The sequence below is a fragment of the Vanessa atalanta genome, chromosome 4 (genome assembly GCF_905147765.1).
Source record: "Vanessa atalanta chromosome 4, ilVanAtal1.2, whole genome shotgun sequence".
NCBI classification, from domain to species: Eukaryota; Metazoa; Arthropoda; class Insecta; order Lepidoptera; family Nymphalidae; genus Vanessa; species Vanessa atalanta.
The window spans coordinates 11,611,086-11,637,008 of NC_061874.1; the positions used below are offsets into that span (position 1 = coordinate 11,611,086).

Genomic DNA, 25,923 nt, shown 5'->3' on the forward strand with positions numbered 1-25,923 from the left:
AAAAAAAGGGATATAAGTACAATATTAAAACATTTATTGTAAAATATTCATTTATCTTTAAACTGGTGAATGATGTTCTTTAAAAAATTACATTTCATATAAAGGCTTGACACCTAAAATTTCCAAGCCTGTCTTAATTACAATTCTTGCTGAATGAAAAACTAGCAACCTTTGAGATCCTAGATCTTTATCAACATTTTTAACTTTAAGGTCATTAAACATTCTATTTACATGTCTGGCTAACCGAAATAAATAATTAACAATGATGCAGGCTTCTTTTTCTTTTAATGATTGGTTTAGAATTTCTTCAAATCTCGCTAATTCTGCTACAACTTCACCAATGATTTCTTCAGTAAGACAGTCTGGTTCACAAAATTTTGGAATTGTTACACCAGTATTTTTTTCTAAACTCCAAAGTCTACAATGAAGATATTGCAATTTGATTCCACTATCTCCTTCACTCTGCAGTGCTCTGTCCCAATCAAAAACGTAATCTTTTTGTCTACGCTGTTTTAAATCATTTAATAACACTGCTGTTGTACCAAGTGTGTCACAAGTTTCTTCATTTATAGCCGATGTTCTAGTATCTGAAATGATTACATGCAAAATAAAATTAAAAAATGACTTAAATAATAATTAGAAAAGTTTGGTATAGATGAGAATTACTTTTAGATTCTTGTTGTTTTTCAAACATTTTCTGTTTTGCTTCATCTAGTATATTGTTGAGAAACACAACATTTCCACTTCTTGTACTCATGCCTTTAATTCTACCAAATTTTACATGTTCACAGCCTTCAGTGCATTCTTTATTTAGTTTCCCAGCTATGTGAAATACAGCAGCAAAATGATCAGTTTGAGCATTGTCTACCACATATAGCATCTTATCAAACCTATATTTTTGATACCTATCTAATAGTGCAGCAATGTCTCTGGATAAATATAGAGTAGAGTTGTCACTCTTTAAAACAGTGATAGGCCTATTGTTAAATTCTGCTACTTTCTTCCCTAGATCATCAGTAGTGATAATATTTTGATTCTCTAATGTTTTAATTAATGTCTTTATTGCGACACCATTGTAATCCGATTCCCAGTGATAATCATCAAATGTTATGCCTAATCTATGATAAATTTTTTCTAGTTCTTGGACAGTAATTTCACGAATTTTTCTCCAATTTTCCAAGTCAGACCTTCCTTGCTCTATGTCGGAAAAGTATTTTTTAGCCTGTTTTTGTACATTATCATCAATGGAAGCCAACTTGTTAGCATGCACATATACTTCATACAAATTTTGAATAGGATTATTACAGAGATCATGAACTGAAATTTTTTTCTGTTGCAGGCCATACTGCAAAAGACCAAATTGTGTGCCCCAGTCACCTAAATAATTTAATTTTACAACATCATTGTGATAATATTTATTTATATTTGCAATAAAATTACCTATTATTGTGGACCTTAAATGGCCCACATGAAATGGTTTTGCAATATTTGGTGAACTAAAATCAATAACAATTTTCTTTGGTTTTGGATTAGGCAATGGTTCATGACTAATGTTTTCTAAAACATACTTTACAAAAAGATTTCTGTCTATATCCACTGCTATCTGCTCACGGTTTTTGCTTTTATGATTTTTATTTCCTTTTTCTAATTTATGTATGCTATCACTTGCTAAATTTACTATGAATATATTTTCTTTATGCTTATACGAAACATGCATATGGTTAAGATTTATAGTATTTCCGTTTGAGTCCAATCCAGATTGTGTAAAAACCTTAAAAAATAATTATTAAATATTTGTAACCTAAATTAATAGTACTTGTGAAAGAACTAAAACAATCGTACCCAATAAAACAATAAGAATTAAGTTAGTAATTTAATCAAAACATATTTTACCTTTCGTAGTAAAATTCTTTTTAATTTTGTAACCATTGTGATTTCGTAATTAATATTGCTAAACATTCATTTTCAACGTAAAATTACCAGTTGAATTATAAATGATGGTATTTATTTCTTCTAATATGAAACAATTAAGTATTTAAGTTTATTTATAGTAACAAGTTAATTCATATATTTACGGCAATTAGCAGGTAAATTTATCTAGTTTGTCAATATTGAAAACTGAAAATATGACACTCAGTCACTCAATAATACAGCAACACCATAACATATTATTTTATTAAGCCAACTTTACACCTTGGGCTTAACTTTGATGATTTTTAAAATTAATTATTTGACGTGATATTGTGTTATAAATTAGTACTATCAAAATCAGTCATAATTGTTACGTTTCACTCCCCTTTCTGATTTTTAATTACGTGTTAACTCTATATTATCACATAAGATTGTTTATGATATTATACATTAATACCTACTATATGTTCATATGGTAGGTATCTAAAATATGATTTGATTAATGCAAACAATCTCCGATTTGTAATGATTTTTTATATTTGAAGTTTTATATAAAATTATAAATGAGACCACTAGGTGTAGGACCTATTTTTATAACGAAATTAGGACTTTTACGGTTGCTTAGCAACAGCCGTCAAACAGCAATCATAAACTTTTTAACATTTTTAAACTAACAATTATTTAAAAGTTTAAGCAAAGATAATACAAAATTAAATTTATAATAATAATAATCAGCTATAAATCAAAAAGCGACATATAACTTAATATTATTTACTAACTTAATAAAAAATGATTACTATTCTGCATCTTTGCAAAAGATAGAAAATTTGTCTCCTTTTTTAAATTTTAAGAGCTATATTTTGATTATTCCTATCTAACAACTAATAATAAATTATAAATGTACTCTCCAAAAGTAAGTTTGTTTCATTATATACACATTACACATTTTTACATCATCTATACTGTAACTGTTTGTTTTTTTTAATGTTTATCCCCATAAGTTAAAAATAAATATTTTTCAGTTACTTTATACTATTGAACAACCTCATGGCCTTGGAGAGCTATATTTTTTATGGCAAAAGGGGGAGTCACACTCCTTGCTTGCAACTACTGGTACGGATGCCACAGTGGCTATTCATGATCGATCAGGCCAATTGCAGGAGAGATTAAAACTCTCGGGGTGAGTGTCAATATATAAAATATTCCTTTCATTATTTTAGTGAGATCTAAAAGCAAATAAATCAAATGATTAAATCTTACTTTTAAGTTTCTTTGTGTGTTGTAACTTTATCATTATAAATATGCAACAATAGTATATTTTTTGTTTTTAGCCTTTGTGCGGGGATGGAGTGGGACAATGATGGTGACTACTTGGCCATCATTACACCAAACAGCAACTCTGTTCTATTATGGGAGTGCCATGCCAACAAGCGAGTAAACATAGAGACTGGGCTCCGTGAACCTCCATCTTGTTTGGCATGGTCTTATGGAGAACCATTATTAGCAATAGGAACCCAGAAAGGAAACTTAGCATTATATAACCACCACACTACAAAGTAATTTAATTTATAAAAACAATATATATATTAAATACTAGGAACTTAAAATCTTTGAAATTTACTTTTAAATGAATAAGAGGATTGATAAAAAAAATTCCAATATACATTTAATCCAACTATGTTTATAAGTTATTTTAAATAATATGTACTGCCATTATAATATTAAACTTTCATATGTTCTAAGAAAAAAACAATAAAAATAAAATACTCAGATTTTCTTTATAGTTAGAAATAAACATAATTTATTGAATACTTATTGCAAATTAAATTTTTTCTTCTGCATGAAAATATATGTGTTTGTTTGAAGGGCGTTTTAAATTTATTAGTTGATAAATAAATATAAATTGAGCAATATATAAATATATTGTAATAATAAATCATGACTATTTAGGCGAATACCCATAATAGGAAAACATACAAAGAAAATCACATGTGCGGCTTGGAATAGAGATAGCATACTGGTGCTTGCTTCAGATGATAAAAACTTATCTATCAATAATTCAGATGGTGACACGCTAAGAATGATTACTTTGCGTGATATTCCAAATGATTTACAGTTTTCCGAAATGAAAACAGATGAAAGGATTGCAGGTGAAAATACAGTGAGTTACACAGTTTTATTCATACAATTTTATATTCAAATTTAGTTTAATATTCAGATTGGAAATATATTAACGTTTTTGATATATATAATGAATATCAATGTATATTCTTTTTTTTTATCAGTATGGTAGGAGGACATGCAAATGGGCCACCGGATGGTAAGACCATGACAGAGAGGTCACTACTGACTGATAGAAAACTATTTATGCAGTCTCTGTATCCCTGCCTTGTCTTAATTTATTTTCCTGTACTTATAGAAAGTGTAATTTATAACTATGACTCGTAAAATCTTTGGAATAATCTTTGTTACAGATTAGCCTTGTGGTTGGAAAGAGAACATTATACTTATACAATCTTCTTAATCCTGAAAATCCTATAGAGCTGGCATTTCAGCAAAGATATGGTTCCATCGTATCTTATAAGTGGTATGGTGATGGTTACATTCTTATTGGATTCAGTGCGGGATATATAATAGCCATATCTACTCATATAAAAGAAGTGGGAGAGGAATTGTTCCAAGTCAAGAATCATAAGGAAAATTTGACAGATATCGCTATATTGAATGGACAGGCCGCTTCATGTGGAGATGGACAGTGAGTCTTTAAAAATTATTTATATTTAAAAAAATGCTTAAGAATAGAATAAACCTACTTGTTTGTAATTTTCAATATTTAGGTTGAAGTTGATAGATGTATGGAACAGTGGCGAAGTGTGCGGCTCGGTGCAGCCGGTGGGCGGGGCCGAGCGCTGCGCGTGGAGCGCCGACGGGCGCCTGCTGGCCACGGCCGGCCGCGGGTACCTCGGCGTGTACGTCACCACGCTGCCGCCGCTCTACGCCGCGCACGGGACGAGGGCCGTCACGCTCACTAACTTGACCGAGCTCACCGTCTACCAGTGCATCGCCGTCGGGGACGAGCCGGACCCGGTCAACAAGGGTCAGCATTATATACATCAATTTATAAAATTTGTTTGTGCAGTTAATTCGCAACAATTTTTCTTTTACGTCAATTATAATATTGACCTGTAGTTATCCAGCCCAGTCAACGAATGGTTTGTACTGTATTCGAAAGAGAAATAAGAATGAGGTAATTAAGTGGTCTTATTAAATTTTCTCCAGCGGAACCAACGCCACTCGCGAGCTACGCCGTGGCGACGGAGCCGAGCGTGATCGCGCTGGGCGCGGCGCACGTGTGCTGCGTGAGCGGCCAGCAGGGCTCGTTCTACCCGCTGGGCGGCGGGCCCCCGCTGCGGCGCCAGTACCCCGCCGCCGTGGACGTGCTGCGCGTGGCGGGACACTACGCCGCCGCCGCGTGCCGGGGCCGCGCCGTGCTGCACGCGGTGAGGCCGCCCGCCGCCCCCTCCTCGGCCCGCCGTAGTATGACCGTGAGAGCTGATCTTCGCACTGTGCATTTACAGATCGAAACGCCTGACACGTCGCAGCCGGAGCGGGATGCGATGATATTCCCGGAACCGCACATGCAGGGGGCAAAAATAGTCGACATACATCTCACGACCGATTTCTTCATATTCGTCACAGACGTAAGCGCTTAGTTCCACATATATATTACTGGCTGTGTTTTTCTGGCCGAGAGATATCACAGATAGTAATAATAGTAAATATCGACGTCGATTCGTGATCGATTCCGCGTGGTCCCGCAGCAAGGTCACGTGGAGTACTTCGGCGTGGAGGAGTGGCGCACGTGCTCGCGGTACAAGCACGCGTGCGGCGTGGCGGCGCTGCACTGCGACATCGCGGGCGCGCGCGCGCTGCTGCGCGACGAGCGGCGCCGCGCGCACGTGTACAGCGCGCCCGCCGCCGAGCTGTGCGCGCTGCCGCACGAGCGCAGGTCGCCTATCGGAATCCTAATGTTGAAACGTCGTTGTCGTTGAAAATGGAAAGAGATAATAATTCATCTCGTGCTCGCTAAACATCTTAAAAAAACCTGCATGTATTGGATGAAATTTTGATATATCTATCACCAATCCGTAGGAGAGCAATATGCTGAAATAAACTCCATATGTGTCCCTGCAAAGGATAGAAGGCCTGTGTCAACAAGTGATACATTTTAGGGCTATTATTATACAAACATTTATACTCAATTACTATGTTTTGATTTCGTCATTCACCTGACTGCGTTAGTTTAAAAGAATAGTTAATATTACAGCACCTATGTATATGGATGACCAGGTGACCACTTATTCATCGTAGAATGTTGACGATTCAGTTATAAGGGCGCCATATGGGACATCTGCCTGTCGGACCGCAACGTGTTCGCGGCGTACACGGGCGACGCCGTGGACACGTACTACTACTCGCCGCACTCCACCCAAGGCTCGCACGTGGACTTCATAGCCAGCACCAGCCTGCTGCCCGACCAGATACCGCTCATATTGTTCTCCGGTGACGTGTACTGCTACGTCAGTGGGGGGAAGTGAGTATATAAAACTAAATTTTACTAGGTATTATTTTAAATCCTAACATTCATTATATTATTCACTGAAAACCTTCAGACACGTCAAATGTTACCCAAATAAAATTACTTTCACTTCTGTCATTTATAGAGGAATGCTTGTCGTTTTTCGGAAAGATTACAGTTCCCACCGTGAAGCAGTGGACTCGTCGAAGTTATGTCGCCGGCATTATTTAATTTATGACACGATGGAATTTTAGTTTTAAATAATTAAAATTTCAACAGTATACCTAACTGTACAAATCCTGTGATTTAGAATTAGTTAAATCATAAAAACAACTGATAATCATTTCAGTGTGATAAAAGTTGCATTGGAGTCGCATAACACCAGCGGTCTAGCCGACGTCGATACAGAGAAACGTTTGGCTAATCAGAGGAAGCACATCGAAAAGTTGCTGCTGCTGCGACGCTTCTCCGAAGCGTGGCTGTTCTGTGACGCGGTGGAAGAGGACGAAATGTGGAGGAAGTTGGGCGAAGCGGCAATTGCCGATTTGAACGTGGAATTTGGTAAAATCTGCTTACATTATAATTTCCTCACTCTTAGCTAATCTATTTTGGATTATTGTTTATTATTGAAGAAAACATACAGTATGATGCCCTCATTATCTTCTACTCGCCATTATCAGTATTTCTCTCCTCATGTAGAAATTCCGTCATCGTTAACATCAAATAAAAAATATGTATGTTTTTATTTTATATCATTAAAAATAAATGTTTCAGTACATTAATTGATAAAACGAAAACGTGGTCGGTAGTAATTCTTTGACAATCTATAAACAAGTTTAATAATGCTTGTATTACATAGTGTAAAGTTCTTGATTTAGATCTTTCTTACTTAACCGCCTCAAAGAGAGATAACTGCAATAAATAACCTTGCGGACGCTTCAGAAATTGGAGTTGTAATTTTAAAAATGATTTCACAGAAACTTTCTGCTTTCCAAATCATCTAAAGTACGCTTTTCTTTAAATTTATATAGTTATATAAGTAGAAAAAATATAATGATTAAATATTTAATATTGTTCCAGCTATTAGAGTTTACACGAAATTAAACGACGTGGCTATGGTTTGGGCTCTCGAAGACGCATCACATATTGAAGAACTTCCCATTTTATGGTAAGTGGAAAAAATAAAAGCAGTTTATAGAATTTTTATTTGTTTTAGGGTAATTCAGTTTATACAGAGTGAAGTAAAGGAACCATTAGATTATTATCATCGGTTATGAAATCTACAAATATCATATTTTGCATTATTCAAGGCTCAAGGTACAAAACAACTTAAACACTCAGTACATTGATAATATGACCACTTATATACGTTGACATGTTTTTGATAAAATGACACCGTACATAAAAATCGTTTTGTTAGACGGGGGCTGAATTTGGAACAGCTCAATAGTCGCTGTGAACGTTTACCACAAAGCGTAAAGAGCCAGAGCACTCGCATACACGTCCCATAATAACAGTCCGCCGGGGGTGGCGTGCTTGCAGCGGCGCGCTGTGCGCGTGCGCGGACCGCGGCGAGGCGGCGGCGCGCTGGCTGCAGGGCGGCGGCGCGCTGGCGCTGGAGCTGCACGCGGCGCGCGGCGATTGGGCGCGCGCCGCCGCGCTGGCCGACGCCGCGTGCCCGGCGCGCCGCCCCGCGCTGGCGCTGCACCGCGCCGAGCACCTCGAGCTCACGTGAGTGCCGCGCCGAGGCCGGCCCTAGGGCCCCCGCCACTCGACCTCGCTGACGTTCTTATTCGTTGGACCGCTTTCAGGGCCGACTACCACGAGGCGCTCGCCAACTACGAGAGGAGCATGATCGCCGGGAGCCAGGCCGACGTCCGGACGAGGGAGCATAACGCGAAGTGCGAGGCCGGCATCGCTCGTATGTCGATTCGGTGCGGCGACGTCGTGCGAGGTGTCACCACCGCGATGAAGTATTCGCACGACGTCGGCCTGCTCAAGGACTGCGCGCAGCTCCTCGAGGAGGAGAAGCAGTACTCGCACGCGGCGGCCCTGTACGATCACGCGGGGAACGCGGAGAGGGCGGCCTCCTTGTATATTAAATTGAAATCCTGGTTGAAAGTGGAAGCCCTGATACCGAAGATCAATTCGCCGAGCATTCACTTGCAGTACGCTAAGGCTAAAGAAGCGGAGGGCAGATACGGCGACGCTCTGAAGTCGTATCTGAAAGCCCAGGACTACGAGTCGGCGATACGATTGAATTTGGACAAGCTGGACGACATCGACGAGGCTGTGAATTTGGTGCAAGAGACGAAATCGGTTCAGGGAGCTAAGATGGTCGCTAACTACTTCCAAAACAGCGACGACCCGACGTCGGCAATTAAATTTCTTATTATGTCATTGTGTTACGACGAGGCATTCCAATTGGCTAGGAAGAATGGCAAACTCAGTTTATACGGAGAGATTTTAATACAGACGTCACAAGCGAGGCCAGAGGATTTCAAGAGTTTAGCGTTGCATTTTGAGGGAGAGAAGAATGATCTGCTGGCGGGGAAGTTTTATTTTCATGCTGGGGAGTATAATAAGGCGATGTCACATTTACTGAAAGCGGGAAGGTTAGAGGGGGAGGAGAATGAGGCTATTACGATCGCGACAGATGTGGTCGCGGCCTGCGATGACGATAGACTAACTAGGAGGTACGTGATTGGTTTATTTAAAAATAAAAAGAGTTGTAATATTAAATTTAAATATCGATTTGATAAAGAGTTTGTTTCTATTGTAGTGTAGTTTCTTCATTATAACTTAACTTTATTGTAGATTGATCGAGTTTTTGTTGGGTGAAGTTGATGGCAATCCACGTGATCCGCGTTATTTGTTTCGACTTTACATGGCTAAGAAACAATTCACAGAGGCAGCGAAAACAGCTGTAAGATTTTTATATTTTACATTCGTATTAGTAGCGTCGTGACAAGCGGGTATGTTTTTGATGCCAACGCAATTGCGTCGTCACCTGTGTTTGAAGCACCATTTAAGTTTATTCAAATTTTATACTCTCCATGGATAGAGTAATAACACATAGGTGTTATTATACCTCTTCCACATTGTTTTCGATATTCGTTTTGTTGGTGGCCTTAGAAATATGTTCATAATTTGAATAACCGTTGCTCGCGCTCGCGCCAGGTGATCATAGCGGGCGCGGAGTGCGGCGCGGGGCGGTACCGCGAGGCGCGTGACGTCACGCGGGGCCTGTGCGGCGCGCTGCGGGCGCGGGGGGTGGCGGCGCCGCGCGACCTGACGCGCGCGCTCGCGCTGCTGCACTCCTACATACTGGTGAGCGCTGAGGCGCGCCGGCGCATTATTGTATTGTTATTTCTAGCTTGTGCTGCCATAATGCCGCGTTATTATGGCACCACAAGATAGAAATGGACACATTTTTTAGCTTTCTACATTTTCTTTTCGTTCCACGTTATACTTAAATCAGGATTGAAGAATATTTTGTTAATATTTTTGCTAAGCTAATAAATGCACTCCTTCTGTGTTCAATAAAAAATAAATATTTTATCAACATTCCGGATTTAATCTTATTGATTATATTTTTCGAAGTGCCCTTCTCATCGGGTTGCCTTTCGTGAAAATGTTTTTTTTTTTGACTTTTACTTTTCGTTCACAGGTTCGTACGCACGTGAAGCGCGGTCGGCACGACCTCGCCGCGAGGTTGCTTCTGCGCACGGCCGCAGAAGTTTCATTTTTCCCGACGCAGCAACGTAACTTGTCTTTCTTTCTTGTAAATGTGATTGAAATATTTCAAGATCTACACATCTGACTCGAGTTATTTACAGATCAAGTTTCAATCCTGACGTCCACGGTGCTGGAGTGCGCGCGCGCAGGATTGCGGGTGCAGGCGCATCGCTGGGCCCGCGTGCTCATGCAGCCGGAATACCGGTCGCAGGTCAGCTATATACTCAATATTTGTGCTAATGTAGGGGAGACCTTATTATAGCTATTACATTGATTAAATATTTTTTTTATAATTTAGAATTAATATTAAATTTAATATCGTATTAAAATAATGAAACAACAGACATATGATAGACAAGTGAAAAGATTTTAAATTTTGCTCCATAAATTTTCTTGCCAAAATGAAATCAGATCGAGCCAAAGTACGTTAAGAAGATCGAGTCGGTGGTGCGTCACCCGCCGCGCGAGGCGGCGCCGCCGGAGCCCGCCGAGCCGTGCCCGCGCTGCGGCGCCGCGCTGGCGCCGGCCGAGCTGCGCTGCGCGCGCTGCGAGGCCGACGTGCCCTTCTGTCTCGCCACGGTGAGCCCACCGTACAAACCGAGAATATCCATTTAGAAAGCACCAGATCTTTACTTCTGCCGTTGGAATACAGTAAAACTGTAGACGATATTTATATACTTTAACAACACTGCGACATTTAATGTTCGAGTACGAAGCTCTCAGCTTGGCAACTTCAGAGTCAAATTAAATAGAAAGTAGGTTAATGCTCGGATTTCATTAATAATAAATCAGGAGGGAAGTTGATCAGCAAAGTTAATTAACGCTATGTTATTTAACAGTATTAATACTTATTATTATTAATAACTTATATTGTATATATTCCTTATACCGTATCATATACTCAGTAATTTAAATGAAATAAAAAAATAACAAGTGAATTTTAAATGGGCAACATTGGTGGAAGGACTTTGTGCAAGCTCCTGTGCGTAGGTACCACCGACTTATCAGATATTCTACCGCCAAACTACAGTACTCAATATTGTTGTTTTCCGGTTCGAAGGGTGAGTGAACCATTTTAACTACAGGCACAAGGGATATTACATCTTAGTTCCCAAGGTTGTTGACACGTTGGCGATGTAAGGAAAGGTTAATATTTCTTACAGCGTCATTGACGTCACCCATAGAATGGGTGGTGGCGACCACTGAACATCAGGTGACCCATATGCACGTCCGCCAAACTATACCATAAAAAAAATTGGAATGAGGCTTAAACTTTTTCTTGCCATTTCATTGCCATTGGAGTTCACTGCAAGATTTATTTTTCACTGTTGTATTTTTGTAGACAAATTATTATTATTAAAATATATAAAATTAACGTTACTAATAAATTCAATTCCTTTTTAAATATTAAGTAAACTAATGTAAAATTTAGGGTTTTTCAATTTAATACAAAGTCAAATTCAAAACTCAGTTATGTAGGTATGGCAAATTCAAAAAATTAAACAGACCAGACAGAATTGCCAGTGACTTAAACTTAAAAGTTGCTCGATGATGAGCTAATTATGTAGAAATAAATAATAGGGTACGCAAAAAGATATTAAATAACATACATTTAATATTTAAAATAAAACAATAAAAATAATTGAATTTGTATTTATTTGACATACGATGAAGATCTGTAAGAACATTATTATTTTCATATATATATACTATTATAAACTTGATCTTAATTTTCCCAGGGTATGCACATCATTAAAGATGATTTAACGGCGTGTCCCGAATGCGACTTTCCCGCCATATTATCAGAATTCAAAGAGTAAGTACTCACGTTATCGTTTTACTGTAATAAAGTTATATTGACTATTGATTAAAATGATTTTATTGTTATAGATTGTTACGTGAAGAAGGAAAATGTCCGATGTGCGGCGAAGCCGTAGATTATCGGCGACTTGTAAAAATAGACGATGTGACATTGTATTTAGACTTTAAGAGCGGCGAATAAGGTTCATATTACGATGATTATTTTTAAGTCGAATATCCATGTGATTACAATCCGTCCTTGTATTGATAAGAGCGTTGCTCCAATTTTATAGTTTATCAGGGAATTATAAACTATACCGATTACTTCGAAAATGAGCTATTGAATAATAACTTATTTTAATTATTGATATTTTTTTTATATTAAAAATACTTTTAGCATAACGATCGTTTTTGTTTTATTATAAACTATTATTTCATATATAAGTTACGAGGCAAAGGCAAAAATAAAAACCACGAGTGAGTGATGAAACATTTAATTTTCATTTGAAAATACCAAGTTGTAGTTACACGTCCGATACTGAGATTCAAATGAAACGTAAAACACAATTGTTGGTATATATTATACAAAAATGCAGCGGCCTCGTCCCGAATTGCGAACCGAATCTTTATTGGCTACACATGTTTTAAATGTTTATAATAAAAGTATTCGAAAAATTAACATATACCCAAAAACAACCATAATATAAAATAATCTTAATAATTTCCAACGATGTATCAACTTATGATTATATACAGACATCCATATAAAAATTCATCCTCAATTCAAAGAGGGGCCGCTTTCCCGTTCGGTTATTCTAGAATCATCAATATTGCCCTAATATAATTACTACTACCTATCTATGCCTTAAGTAGACAATACATTTATACAACTTAAATTAATGACAAGAAGATTATAACTCAATAATAATTAATAGAAATTAATTGATTGTGCTAATAATATATAGTGGGTCCTATTAAACCCGCTAAATGTTTCGACTTGAGCTAATTTGTTATTTGCTACAATTAGCTATTATTACCCCGAGTATACACAGGGCGGATCATCTAGGCTACTATTAACTATCCCTATTTCAATTCTCGTTTACTCCAGTCTATCAATGTTACGAAATTTAATACCTGTCCAATGACGACCTTAAGTTTAATTCGCTATAATTCGTTATTATTGTATAATAATTATCAAAAGTGAGGTTAGAAAGGAAAACCACCTAACCCTGTGTATACTCAAATCTAGAATATTGAAAATATAATTCCATTCTCAGGCAATTCCTAAATAGTGAAGTCGCTGAGTCGACATTTTCAATTGCAAATTATCCAGGCCCGTTGCATTTTGAACTTTAGTACTCTGTAATAGGTGCTATAATAAAATAGCTTATTTAGGCTGAATTTGCGGCCGTTTACTCTAAGCTAAGAAAGCAAAGCTGCGTGAGATATAAATTTTTATTTTAGACCGATAATCTCCGGCATGGGTTTAAGATTTTAATTTGAAGCTAGAAGTATTTGTATTATCTATATACAAAAGTTCTATATTTCGTATTATTATTATTTTTCCGAAATATTTAATAATAATAGTACACGAGGCGAAATATGGAGATTTTTACAATACATTACTTTTACTAACGCGAGTTAGACAGTTTTATAAATTTTCAAAATGAAAATTAATTCAACACGTCTCATTATAAGCGTAGTTTTTAATTTATACGAAATTTACGCAGCGTGCTTTCTAACCTAAAAGAGACGCAAATAATTGGAGTATAAAATTTTAATATTGGTGTTAAATATTCGTAATATTTGATTCTATGATGTACCACGGTTCCAGTACAAATATATATCCGTATTTTTTTAATTGATATTTATTATCTATCGACGCTTTTTATATATCAGATGTTGGGGTGGCCAACTATAATAATAATGATTTGTATATATTCTTTTTTTGTGACGTACTGCTGTATTTTTCTTGTTAATCTATTGTTATTGTTTGTAGTGAAATCATGGCACATCGAAAGACCTAATATAAAAATTTACATTATAATGGAACGGATGACGCACTAAAGCATTGAATTTTTAATGAGCACTAGTCTCGGTGAGAACACATTCAAGTTGACGGCTTCGGCCTTGTACAAGTTATATTGAAATTTCCTTTCCGTCAAAAGAGTGGACTTCTCGATATATTCATGGACGAATGAAATAAATCAATTTTTTTTAAACATGAATAAAATTCAATAATAATAATAAACTTTACTTATAAATATTGCGATTATATCATATTCTTATATATCGTTTTCGTTGGCCGGATATATTTTCGTATATACAAATACCTAGTCCACTCTTTCGACACTCAAAATAGCTCTCGTAAAATATTTACAAATATATATAAAAATATTACAAAATCATAGACACGATGGCACTCGGTTGCGGGGGAGGGGTGGCAAGTCGAAAAGAGGAGCCAATCGATGCGAATGAGCGAATTCAGCGAGGGGGTTAAACTTTGACACTCGGAGACTACGAGGAGACCGCGGCGAGGAATGCACGGCGACCTCCGACTCGTCGACAATAAATATATAATCTTTGGCTTGAGGCGCTCGCGCGGCGCTCGGGCGCGGCTAGTGCAGCTTGGGCAGCGCCGCCACCACGCGCACGCGGTCGCTGAACTGCGGCGGCGGCGCCAGCACGGGCGGCGCGCCGGGCGGCTCGCCGGCCGGCTCCTCGGGCGGCGGCGGCAGCTCGGCCAGCGACACGGCGGCGCGGCGCCGGCCGGGCGCGCGATCGGGGTCGACGCCCAGGCGCTCGGCGGCCGAGCGGCCGCGCGCGGCGCCGGCGCGCATGACGGCGGCGGCGGCGCGGCGGCGCGTCAGCGAGTTGTGGCGCGCCATGGCGGCCGGCGCCAGGCTCTCGCTGGAGCTGTGCACGGGCTCGGTGCTGATGACGTCGTTGGACGACTTCACGGTGACGGAGCTGCAGAAGGAGACCTTGTCGCGCCGCGGCCGCGCCTGCGCCTCCTGGTCGGACGACACGCCGGACGACGAGTTGTCGCCGTCGTCGCGCTCGCCCGCCAGCTCGTCGCCGCACGACTTGGACGACTTGAGTCGCGTGCGGATCTTCTGGATCTCGTCGACGGAGAACGAGTGCTGCATCGAGCCGGAGCCGGAGCTGCTGCCGCTGCGACGGGGAAGCGCATCGGTCGTTATGCCGTTAAACAAGAGAAAAGCTTTGCTAGACACGCGTGTCGATGGAGTGAATGTCTGGATTATAGATGTACAATAGGTAAAAACGAAACAAACAAACATAAAATGAACCTCTGTAAAGAATCATTTTTGTCTTCAAGTTTTTTATGAAGATTAGTTTTATGATCAAATGAATGCACACTGATTTATTAATTACTTATCTCATATATACTTACAAATATAAAGCGAGTTGTGCACAGGACAACAGAATATATATGTATATCCTAACTATGTATTCCTTGTTACTTAAAAGGATTTTAACGACGGAGAATAGCTAAAATGTATGGCCTAGTGTTAGAAAATCCAATGATTTTAAATACTGACACAGCCTTCCTTTGATTGGTGATAAAAAAATTGGTTGTTTTGAAAAACATGAACAAGTAATGAGAAAGTAAATTGTAAGTTAATGATAGATATTATTTCACGACACAACATTTTCCCAATGACGAGGACGAAGCGTCTTTAATTTTCTATGTCAAATGTAAACTATACCTTGGAAAGAAATATGGTATCTTTACAAATAGAACTACTTCTATTAAATCCTTCCTTTCTATTCGTAAATGGTTGTGTATATTTGTGCCCTGAAATCGGAACTTCAAGTTAGAATGGACTAGAACGTTGTTATAAATATATGTAGTAAGTATTTTAAAAAAAATCTAGATAATGCATTTTATCTCATTTGGTAAATAATAATCGGTAAACTCAAGGGTTCAATTTGCGCTGGCGAAGCAATATTTTTTAACTGTTAATGTTCAATACATTTGAATCTAAAATCTTATTTTAAGTTCTTTAGGCGAAACTTGACAGCTACGGCGATTACGAAGTGATAGAATATTAACTCCTAATGTAAACTAAAACAGTCTTATATATCTGTATTTAAGTTGGATCGACAAAAATAACTTAAGAATTTTCGCTCATTTCAAGTCGTCTAGAAGAATTTCAAAATTGTTTGGTTATCTGTATTTTCCTACTTACTCAGAAAAAGTCTATATGTCACGCATATTGCCGTTCTATGTGTTAATGGATGTCAAAAGGAAAATATACGTGTCTGCACATACCTGGTGTTGCTGTTGGCGCTGGTCTCCCCGGGCGGCTCGCCGGCGCGCTTGGGCGTCTCGTCGTCGGACTCCGACATGCTGTAGTCGGGCTCCGGGATGGGCGGCGCGGGCGTAGAGCTCTGCGGGGGAAGCACACGGAGCTCTCGTTAATTTTATATAAAATAGAATAGAATCAAAATATTGTTAATGGTGCGGAGGAAATAAAATATTCGCTCTTGCAACATTTGCAACATTTAAACGTTTAATCATTCTATTTTAATTGGAATTTTTAATAGCCTTAACTAAGTTCCTTATTAAAAATATTAATTTTTAATTGTTGCCATTATAGAGTAGGTACTCAATACACATTTTCGTCTAGTACTTATGTAATTAAAGCTCACGAGCTCACAGACCTGTCTCGTGAACCCCTTGTGCAGGTTGATGGGCTGCGCGTACTGGTGCGCGGCGTCGTCAGCCGACGCGGCGCGCGCGCGGCCCACCCACTGGCGCGGCGCGCTCGCAGTCGCGCCCCGCACCTGCGCACACCGCTAGCCGTTTTACGGGGCGTCCGTGGACAGGGGGAGTCTCAGGGACGTCACACATACTCTGGGAATAGCTACGATTATCTCGCACCTATACGAACCGATAAGGTAATGAAATAAAACAGGCGCACGTACGGTCTGGTCTGCGGCGGGGCGGTAGGCGACGGCGGCCAGGTCGCGCGGGGACGCGTACAGCTTGGCGGGCGCGGCGGGGCGGAAGGACGAGGCGGGCGCGCCGGGCGGCGGCGGCGGCGCCTCGGCCGGCGGCGGCCCGCGCGCCGGGCCTGCGCAGGGACGAGGACGACTCATTAATAGTATTCAGGGTTCAGGGATATATATATATATTATTGTAATACTAAAGAAAACCACAAAAAGTCAAATCGTTTGACAAACAGAGAACAAAATCTACTGAACTGTTTTATCTTTGCCTATTTTATATAGATACATGCCCGCATAACAAATTTCATATACCTAATAAATTAATTTACTAAATACCAGTACTTTTCTAGTTAGGCTGATGTTTATGATTATTGCTCCGCCCTAAGGGCCGAAGGTAACAGTATGTAGAGAGGGCGCGCTATTTAATTAAATAATAATATGAATTTAGTTGTATATATTTAGTTATCATGATATGTTGTTTGGTCTTTTGCATGTGCCTCTGGACCAATGGCATCTCAAATGATCGTCGATACTGAGACAGATAGGCTAGTACACTATTTAGTAGTGAAAAAATATCAAGTGGAGTCGTATCGATGAGTTCGCTATAAGGAGTACATCGCAGTCGCCGCGTACCGTGCACGTCCTCGCTGGAGCGCGTGCGCGGCGGGTGCGCCGTGAGCTCGGCCGCGAGGTCCGGCGTGGAGTGGAAGTCGCGGCGCAGCGACGCGGTCTTGCTCCACACCTGGAATGACGCGTTGTGACGCTTGAATAAAGACACCTGAAGTACACTTTATATTTGCTAAAATTTACACTAGCCACATGTTAAATCAAACGTAAAATTTAGAAGGTCCAAGATGATAGGAATTGTCTAATTTACAAAATTATTTTTATGAATGTATTAGTACAAAAGGGGTCGTAGTGTTCACAAAACAGTATAGAAGACTCCTAACTATAATCCTAGACAGAATAGAATGAAGAGATGAAAATTGAAAAATAACACAGAGCAACTTGAATAATCGGGGTCTCAGTGAGGCTTTTCATCTACCGAGTTACCCAAATAGTCAATAATAGGTTTAAAATAACAGTTTCTTAATTTGCAGTTGCATCTTTTTATTTAGAGGTATGCTAAGAAGAAATATTTTATTTGAATATAGTTTTATATTTCTAAACAATACAAAACTTACTTATTCATGAGAATTGTCTTACTCGTAGATGCTAATAAGCTACCGAGTCCCAATTATAGAGGTACACATGAAATCCATTAAACAAATGAAATCTCAGTTTAATTTAATTTTTAATAACAGAGGGTATTCCAACGTAAAAGTGTCAGGACATCTTTGACATTTTTCGTTCGCTTTTGGGGATTCGTGGGGTTGATTGTCTAAAGTAGGTATAAAAAGTAGTCTATGCCCTTACACGAGGTTTAAGATTACTTCATATCAAATTGATTCAATGGTTTGGCCGTGAAACCGTAATAGACAGAGAGACACAGAGTTACTTACGCATTTATAATATTAGTATAGATTACTGTTTTGGCTGTCATATCCTAAAGATAGCTTACATATGTTCGAGTAGATATTTTGGAAAACTGTCGAGGTCGTAACTGTCGAGCCAATGTAATTGTAGCTGTACCTTGCCCTTGTTCCGCTTCATCTCGGCGACGGAGGCGTAGACGCGCGAGCGCGCGGGCGAGGCGGGCGGGGAGCCCGAGCCGCCCTGGAAGGCCGACCGCGTCATCATAGCACTATTGATGCTGCTGTGGACGCGATTGGGGGAAACGTCACTCGGACAATAAATAATTCTATTGTTGCGTAGGGTGATTTGGTTATTTTTTTTTAAATGAATAAATGCATTCAGTGCGAGGGACGGCACTCACGCGTTGTCGGCGCCGGCCTGTCGCTGGAACAGCTCCTCCAGCTCGGCGGCCGTGATGCGGCCGGACGCGGGCCGCGCGCGGATGGAGGCCGTGCGCGGCGCGGGCGGCGTGCCGGCGCCCGGCGCGCTCGCTGCGGGCCGCCGGAACGGTTACTCATTTGAGATTTGCAATGTTTTACTTTTTTAATTTTCTTGCGTTGATAATGTGAAAAATCTACTGATCTCGTTTTTTAGATATAAAAAAAATATACTCAATATAATATGATTACAATAACAATGCTATGATGTAAACACTCACTATTGCTGCCGCCATGTAACTGAACAGATTCAGCAGACGACGACTTGCCGGCGACGCTTAAAGGTTCGCAACTCTCTTCTTTTTCACCGCCATTTTCTAATTAAAAGACATTAATAATTTCTATTAGCTATTTTTACATTACTAAAAGGTAAAATAGATTCACTACCTATACAACAAAACTACAGGCTCCTAGACGTAGAGTTTTGTAGTATAAGAAAGAGTTCAACATCACTAGTGATCTCCACAGCTATACGTGGCGCGTGTAAAATAATCCGGCCCAGGGGGCGGGACTCACCGAGGCCGGCGACCATGGACTTGGCGCGCGCGCGGCCCACGCTGAGCGTGGTGCGCGGGTCGCGGCGCGGCGGCGCGGGCGCGGGGCTGCGGCCTGCAGGGGGGGGGGGGGCTTAAAGTTTAAATCTTTCTCCTTAAGCAACATTAATAACATGTTTATCTAAATAGTCTATTTATTTACAAATTTAAACCATTTGACGACTTTTATTCATGATGCCCCTCAGTAATTACTCTTTACCACTAACTAATTTGTATAGGTATCGTATCGTATATATTTGTTTAGCCTATTCAATTGAAAAAAATAACATACCACCCGCTGCTTTCCTAGGTAAGGTGGCGGCATACGGCCGCCCGGAACTCGACAGTTGATTTTGTGATTTACTCGTAGGCACGGTACACATGTTGATCTCATTGCTGACTGCTGGATGCAAAGTAATATTAAAATATTATGATTAAAATTAAATAAGTGGCAAGCCCCATAATTCAATGGGAAAAATAATGCCGGGGTTACCGTGCGCGAGCGACACGACGGTCATAGAGACGAGCGCGCCCGAGCCGCGGATGAGCTCCACCACGTGCTCGTGCGAAGCCGCCGACACGTCCTCGCCGTTGATCTGTGGGGGGACGGCGCACGTGAGGGGAGGTACTCAAAACGCTTAGGTGTTTCCTCAAACAATGACCTCCTAAGTATGATAATATATATTATTAACTATTAAAGTTTAATAAATAATATATTTTTAAAGACAGTTATCAAATCTCTGTACCAAATTGTCGTATGCTATAAACTTTTTGTACTTCTAATTCAAGTTAACTTATTTATATTTATTTACCAATTTTGTTTTTATCATTCAGTATAACATTAAAAAATAAGTTGTATTTAATTAAAGATACAGAGTAGTAGAGTATACTACAAAGTAGTGATTAACAGCAATGCACAGTAGTGAAGCACAAATTGAAAGGTCTCCGAATGTAACTATGTATAGATGTTTACTAACAATTTTAACATAATATCCTAACGTTATTTTTGATTGTCAGTTTGTTTCCTTCTTAATAAAAAAACAAATATTACTGTATTGCCAGTGTTATTGTTGACTTTATTCCAGCTCATCAAATGTATCAGTATCAATTTAATAAAATAACTCGTTCGTACGTTCGATGTAAAGCGCTTCTGTTCAAACTAGGGAAGTAAAGACAGTATTTAATAAAATTTAAGTTATAAAAGTATTGTATTGAAAAACTTTATATTCACGGATTGATCTTGTAACGAGTATTTGTAAATAAATGAGTTCGTGTGTGTATGCGAGCGTGCGTGCGTGCGTATGGATGTGTGCGTGCACCAACCGCGACGAGGAAGTCCCCCTTGCGCAGGCCGGCGCGGTCCGCCACCCCGCCCGCGTCCACGTCGTCCAGGTACTGCAGCGCGGGGCAGCGCTCGGACGGCCGCAGCTCCATGAGCGGCGACGACGCCTTGGCGCCGCGCAGCACGAAGCCGAACCCGCGTCGCGCGCGGTGCAGCACCACCGTGCGCGTCTCCATGTTGCCGTACCTGCGCAGCGGGCCATGGATGTTTTAGCACCCGGAGGAATCTAATTTCTGCATTCGAAACACTATTCACTTCGGAAATCGACTGATTTAATTTTAAATCGAAATATTATTTTTGTTACTTTAGATACTCCAAACGTCATTATTGAATCAAATTTAGGCAGACACTTTTGTAAGAGTTGATGAAAATGCATACATACAGTTTGCTTTTTGTAAACAACTTTCGAAGATATTTTGAGGAACATATTGATTTTAAACCGAGAGAACTAGTGAAGACCCGTTTATAGATATGCTTCGGGATGCACATTGATTAAAGATCGATTCACGACTAAAATCTTGTTTGATACATATTGTAATTGTTTGTGAAACTTCATCAACATTTGTTTATATTGTAATAAATTTTATCAAAACAATAACCAAGTTTTATTAAACAGATTAGTATTTTATATTAACAATTAGATCCAGCTCTGTGACTGCGTATTTAGTATTTTTTATGGCTTATGACGATGTTCTTTCGGTCGATTTTGAACACGACTTATATACGAAACCAACTACGCAGGATATAGTATTTATCGTTGTGCCCAAGTGCACGTGTAGAAGTGCACTATCTATGTTCAATTCTCATAATTCGATGGGGCGGAAAATTCGACTCAATCGGAGAGAGTTCGGAGTAGTTTTACTCGCAATAATTTGACGTGAAGGGGCACGCGCTAATGCAACAGATCTACAACAGATTAATTAATCTAACAACATATTGCTGTAATTTTTTTGATGGAAAAACCAAATACTTTTTTTTTCCATAACACAAGTGCTTTAGCTACTTACACTGGTATCAGAGTAATGTGTGTGATGTTATCCAATATTTATTTATTTAAAAAATATTTATTAAAAAAAAAAAGCATTTACTTGACAGTATAATTGCAACCAGGAAAGGTTGAGACCAGGAGATGTTATCTTTCTTGAAATATTATTGCAATGGAATGGATTTTTTTGTTTTAAAATTTTTAAATAATAAAAACATTTTAATTGAAATATGGTGTAGTTATTAGTGTAAGTGGGTAAGGTTTAAAGAAAAAAATGCTTACAAATTTACTAGCCGTGTACTTACGTTTTCTTTATCCTAGGTGCGGTAGCACTGTAAGTTTTACTCAGTGCCATCTCTCTCCGACCAGTTACCCGTGAATGGTGGATCGGTCCCGATGAAAGGACCTGAAAATGGCAACAAAAATTCCAAATGAAATGTTATGTTACGTATTAAGGAAATCTGATATTTTCTATGGTCGGACAATTTTTTTATTTATTTACGTTATTACACATCGCCTGTAATTGCAATTAAACCCGTTGAAGCTAATTTATAATATTCAGTACATTTAAAAACCCAAATTATACCAATAGTAAGTTTGAAGTGAAGCTATAATATGTAACCGTTAACGAATATGGATTTAAATTTCAAACACGACATGCGATTATGTATTAATAGGCAATTAGGTAGGTACCTATCTATTAATTATATAATCAATTACAATTAAATGCATACACTTTATGTTTGTACAGTAATGTAAAAATACATGATTTTACACAAACGAATATGTTGTCGCCAAAAGAATGAATGGGTTTGTGTCGTTTTTTACCGGTCTTTTACTGAAACGCGAAACTGCGGCATAGTGTTCTGTTATTCGTCAATTCTTTTCTTATGGAAAGCAAAATAGTTGATCACATAATAAATACCTAATTTGCTATTCATGTTAAGCTATGTACTCACCTGGTGCAGGTGTGCGTTTTGCCGCAGCCGCACTTCTTGCACGCAGTGCGCGGGGAACAGCCCGCTAGCTGCCGAGCCTCGAACGGTACCCTCCAGTAAACCCTCATCCGTTGCTCCCGTTACTGTTGCGGTTACATGTGGTTGGTTATGTCTTTGATTTTTTATTAGTGTCATAGCCAAGAATTAAAAAGAATTTTTCGTTGTCATAATTATTTTTTACGGTCGTGATAAGAGTAAAATTTTAAAATAAAATTTCGGCCCATCTATTTTTCATTAACGTTTCTGTTCTCTTTATCTTACATTTAGCCGTTTAAATAAACACGTTGCATTATAGGAAATCTATTGATTATTTTATTCATAAAATCATAGAGATAAACATAAATTAAGCGACATTTTGAATCTTATAAAAAAGTTTAGTTATTTTTGTGAATGTATTTGTTATTAATGTATGGGCAAAAATGTTTGTAATGTGTTACATGAGTCTTCAGAGCGTCAAATGCCTGTATTCATTCTCTGTTTTATGCATGTTAGTCAAAAATTGCAAACATTAAATTAGTCAGTGCAATGATCATTCACTTTCTTGAGAAAAGGACAACGTATCGTTTTACTTATAAGGTTGAATTAAAATTTGAGGGTTTTTTTTTATTTGAAATAAAAGTTACGTTTAAATCTAACACTAATTTTTTTTTTATATATTTACCCCCTTACATTTGAATGAATTTCAGTTCAAATTGCACAGCAAAGATTCGACTTTACCTTCTATGATGTCCCCCTGGTTGAGGCGCAGATGTCCGGGCGCGGCGGGCTCGCACGGCGTGAGGCACACGACGGTGGCGCCGCCCTGCAGCGAGCACGTGGTGGTGTCGGACGTGCTCGTGCCCACGCCGCTCGAGTCCGAGATGATGTCGCTAGTGTCGCCCGCGCTCTTATCTGCCGACACGTCCGCGCTCGCGCGTCATTTCCACCGTCACGACATTCGCCCGGTCTCCGTTTCTCTGACTACTTTTTCGATTTTATACATCGACGTTTATTTAGTCGGCAGGTCGAGTCCTTCTCGGACTATTCGTAGGTACTTTTTTATATTCCTATAGCTTTAATTATTATTATAATTTTAATAGGTATAGTAACAAATCACACATCTATAGATTTAGATCACGCAAGGGTCGAAAGGATCCCTAAGAGAGAAAGGTAACCCTAAAAACAACTCGAAAGGAATGAAGCGAACAAGCGGACCGTGGAAACATCTAGATTATTTACATTTACACAGAACATGCAACGATGGTTTCGTGAGTGGTCGGTGCATGGTGATGGTTGTTCGTCGCACGGACGCGCGTCGCGTGCTCTGCGTGGGCGGAGTGACGCTTTACCTGTGAGTATGCTAGCGTCGTCCTCGTGGCTGGGGTGGCTCGCGTCGCTGATGCTCGAGGAGGCGGACGAGAAGGGCCTGTCAAGGCTGCAGGGCGAGTGTGTCGCGCCGGGAGGGCGGCGCAGCAGCGCGTCCAGCTCGGCGGGGATGCGTGTGGACGAGGCGAGCGAGGAGCGGTCGCCGGCGCTCCACCAGCCGCCCCACGCGCCCGATCGCCTCCGCGGGTTGTAGCGCGGTGGACCGCGAAACGGAACTGTAATCGTTTCGTTACCAACCGAACAAACTAATAGTAAAAAAAAACGTGCGGGAAAATAATTCGAAAATCTCCCGGAACGATAGACGACAATCGAACGATGAAAAAATACTGAACTTAAAAAAAAAATAACGTGCTATAAAATAAATATTAAAACATATTGTGTACGATAAAATATTGTTACCATATAATACACCTGTATACATAATATAATACTTAATTCTACGAATCGTGTTATTTATACGAGGTTACGTTTGACGAATAAGTGTCTCTCGTGTTACAATACTCTGTAATATTTAGTATACAACCATCACCATTATGATATAAAGCAATGGAATAGAAATAATAATAACTTGATATAGATAGTATGGATGGTCTCATGCAATAGTTCAACATTAAATCAGCTATGCTAAATATATAATAAATTAAAAATACACACTATGCTATATAAAAGCTGTGTTCTTATATTTAAATGTATGATATAATTTTAGTCACTATTGATATTCACATCTGCGTCAAATAGGAAAACATCGGAATCATGTATAGCGGAAATAGGGGTTTGCTTAAAAATATCAAAAAGACAACAAGTAATCCACGACATCAATACAGTACATTTATAAATTAATATGTTTCAAATGAAAGCGTACCTAATATAAAAGTTCCAGACCAAATTTGGCGCAGATAGTCAAAAATATTGCGCATAGTCCCATCCAATATAATATAATTATTATAAAGCAGCAGCCACAGGCCATGCACATATAATTAAAGGTTCTGACTCACCAACTTCTTCTGATTTGTAATTCTTTATCACCTCTGCCAATTCTAAATTTCCAGCTATAACTGCGACCTGTAAGTTTATGGACTGAATTTTAAGTAACGTTATGGTATTTAGTAATGGATTTCTTCTTCTGTAACATTTATAAAATTGTTTTATACATCTTGAGAATTTATTAAAGCCTTACAACATAACAAAGAAAGCACTAGATGATGAATTTATTTTAGGCCACAAAGCCAGGTTTACAGATGATCCGAAAACCAAGCGTCTTATTAACCAAGAAATATGGAATATACGATATACCTGATACGGCGTCTGGTTAGCAAAGTTCAACGATTCTTTGTCACAGCCTCTGAAGAGTAATTGTCTCGCGCAGGAGTCTTGTGCGTTGACTGCACAAACGTGCAATGGTGTGTTACCGGACGCATTACGTCCATTCATATCCGCGCCGTAGAACAGAAGGTGGTCCAGATGTTGAACTAAGCCATTTCGACAAGCCTGGAATTTTAGTATTTGACAATGAGTTATCAAAATCGACGATCGTATGAAAGTACAAATGTAACTCTTTTTTTATTTATCTTTTTCCCTAATTTTAATCATATTAATTATTATTATGATATTTGTCATTCACGTTCATTTTGATATATACATTCGTCATCTTAGGGAAACGCGAAGATAAGACGAATTCCTACGAACAGAACATTGCATCAAAGTTCAAACTCTTAAGAGCTTACAGCATGAAAAATACTCAGT

General features: G+C 39.2%; 3 protein-coding genes across 8 annotated transcripts in view; 1 reads left to right on the forward strand and 2 right to left on the reverse strand.

Moving 5' to 3' along the window:
• Positions 1-24: 24 nt before the first annotated feature.
• LOC125077699 (probable arginine--tRNA ligase, mitochondrial) lies at positions 25-2,104 on the reverse strand. The gene is made up of 3 exons (XM_047689703.1): positions 1,894-2,104; positions 667-1,771; positions 25-587 (listed from the first exon to the last, which is right to left on the reverse strand). The coding sequence occupies exons 1-3, from the start codon at positions 1,957-1,959 to the stop codon at positions 88-90; spliced, it is 1,671 nt and encodes a 556-aa protein (XP_047545659.1). The 5' UTR covers positions 1,960-2,104; the 3' UTR covers positions 25-87.
• Positions 2,105-2,800: 696 nt separating this feature from the next.
• LOC125077680 (WD repeat-containing protein 19) lies at positions 2,801-12,381 on the forward strand. Its single transcript, XM_047689684.1, has 21 exons — positions 2,801-2,824; positions 2,934-3,091; positions 3,243-3,467; positions 3,862-4,072; positions 4,386-4,666; positions 4,749-5,008; positions 5,191-5,411; positions 5,490-5,612; positions 5,733-5,920; positions 6,299-6,505; positions 6,840-7,051; positions 7,571-7,658; positions 8,033-8,221; positions 8,302-9,186; positions 9,308-9,416; positions 9,671-9,820; positions 10,161-10,254; positions 10,330-10,439; positions 10,640-10,807; positions 11,968-12,044; positions 12,119-12,381. Exons 1-21 carry the CDS (start codon positions 2,810-2,812, stop codon positions 12,228-12,230), a joined length of 4,083 nt encoding a protein of 1,360 aa, XP_047545640.1. The 5' UTR covers positions 2,801-2,809; the 3' UTR covers positions 12,231-12,381.
• A 2,110-nt stretch (positions 12,382-14,491) lies between these two features.
• LOC125063858 (protein shank) overlaps positions 14,492-25,923 on the reverse strand; it is a 198,696-nt gene continuing 187,264 nt past the window's right edge. For 3 of the 6 annotated variants that reach the window (XM_047670533.1, XM_047670530.1, XM_047670531.1), the window contains 18 exons: positions 25,474-25,668; positions 25,176-25,242; positions 24,144-24,395; positions 23,533-23,706; positions 22,777-22,898; positions 22,123-22,223; positions 20,814-21,018; positions 19,984-20,086; positions 19,783-19,893; positions 19,474-19,566; positions 19,179-19,274; positions 18,882-19,011; positions 18,638-18,761; positions 17,639-17,747; positions 16,982-17,130; positions 16,718-16,840; positions 16,326-16,444; positions 14,492-15,202 (listed from right to left, as the gene is read on the reverse strand). In XM_047670533.1, the coding sequence (XP_047526489.1) occupies positions 14,647-15,202; positions 16,326-16,444; positions 16,718-16,840; positions 16,982-17,130; positions 17,639-17,747; positions 18,638-18,761; positions 18,882-19,011; positions 19,179-19,274; positions 19,474-19,566; positions 19,783-19,893; positions 19,984-20,086; positions 20,814-21,018; positions 22,123-22,223; positions 22,777-22,898; positions 23,533-23,706; positions 24,144-24,395; positions 25,176-25,242; positions 25,474-25,668 (2,829 nt within the window). In that variant the 3' untranslated portion in view covers positions 14,492-14,646. Of the gene's footprint in view, positions 15,203-15,307; positions 15,849-16,325; positions 16,445-16,717; positions 16,841-16,981; positions 17,131-17,638; positions 17,748-18,637; positions 18,762-18,881; positions 19,012-19,178; positions 19,275-19,473; positions 19,567-19,782; positions 19,894-19,983; positions 20,087-20,813; positions 21,019-22,122; positions 22,224-22,776; positions 22,899-23,532; positions 23,707-24,143; positions 24,396-25,175; positions 25,243-25,473; positions 25,669-25,923 lie in introns of those variants that run through there. The other 3 variants (XM_047670532.1, XM_047670535.1, XM_047670534.1) reach the window with 3 other exon arrangements.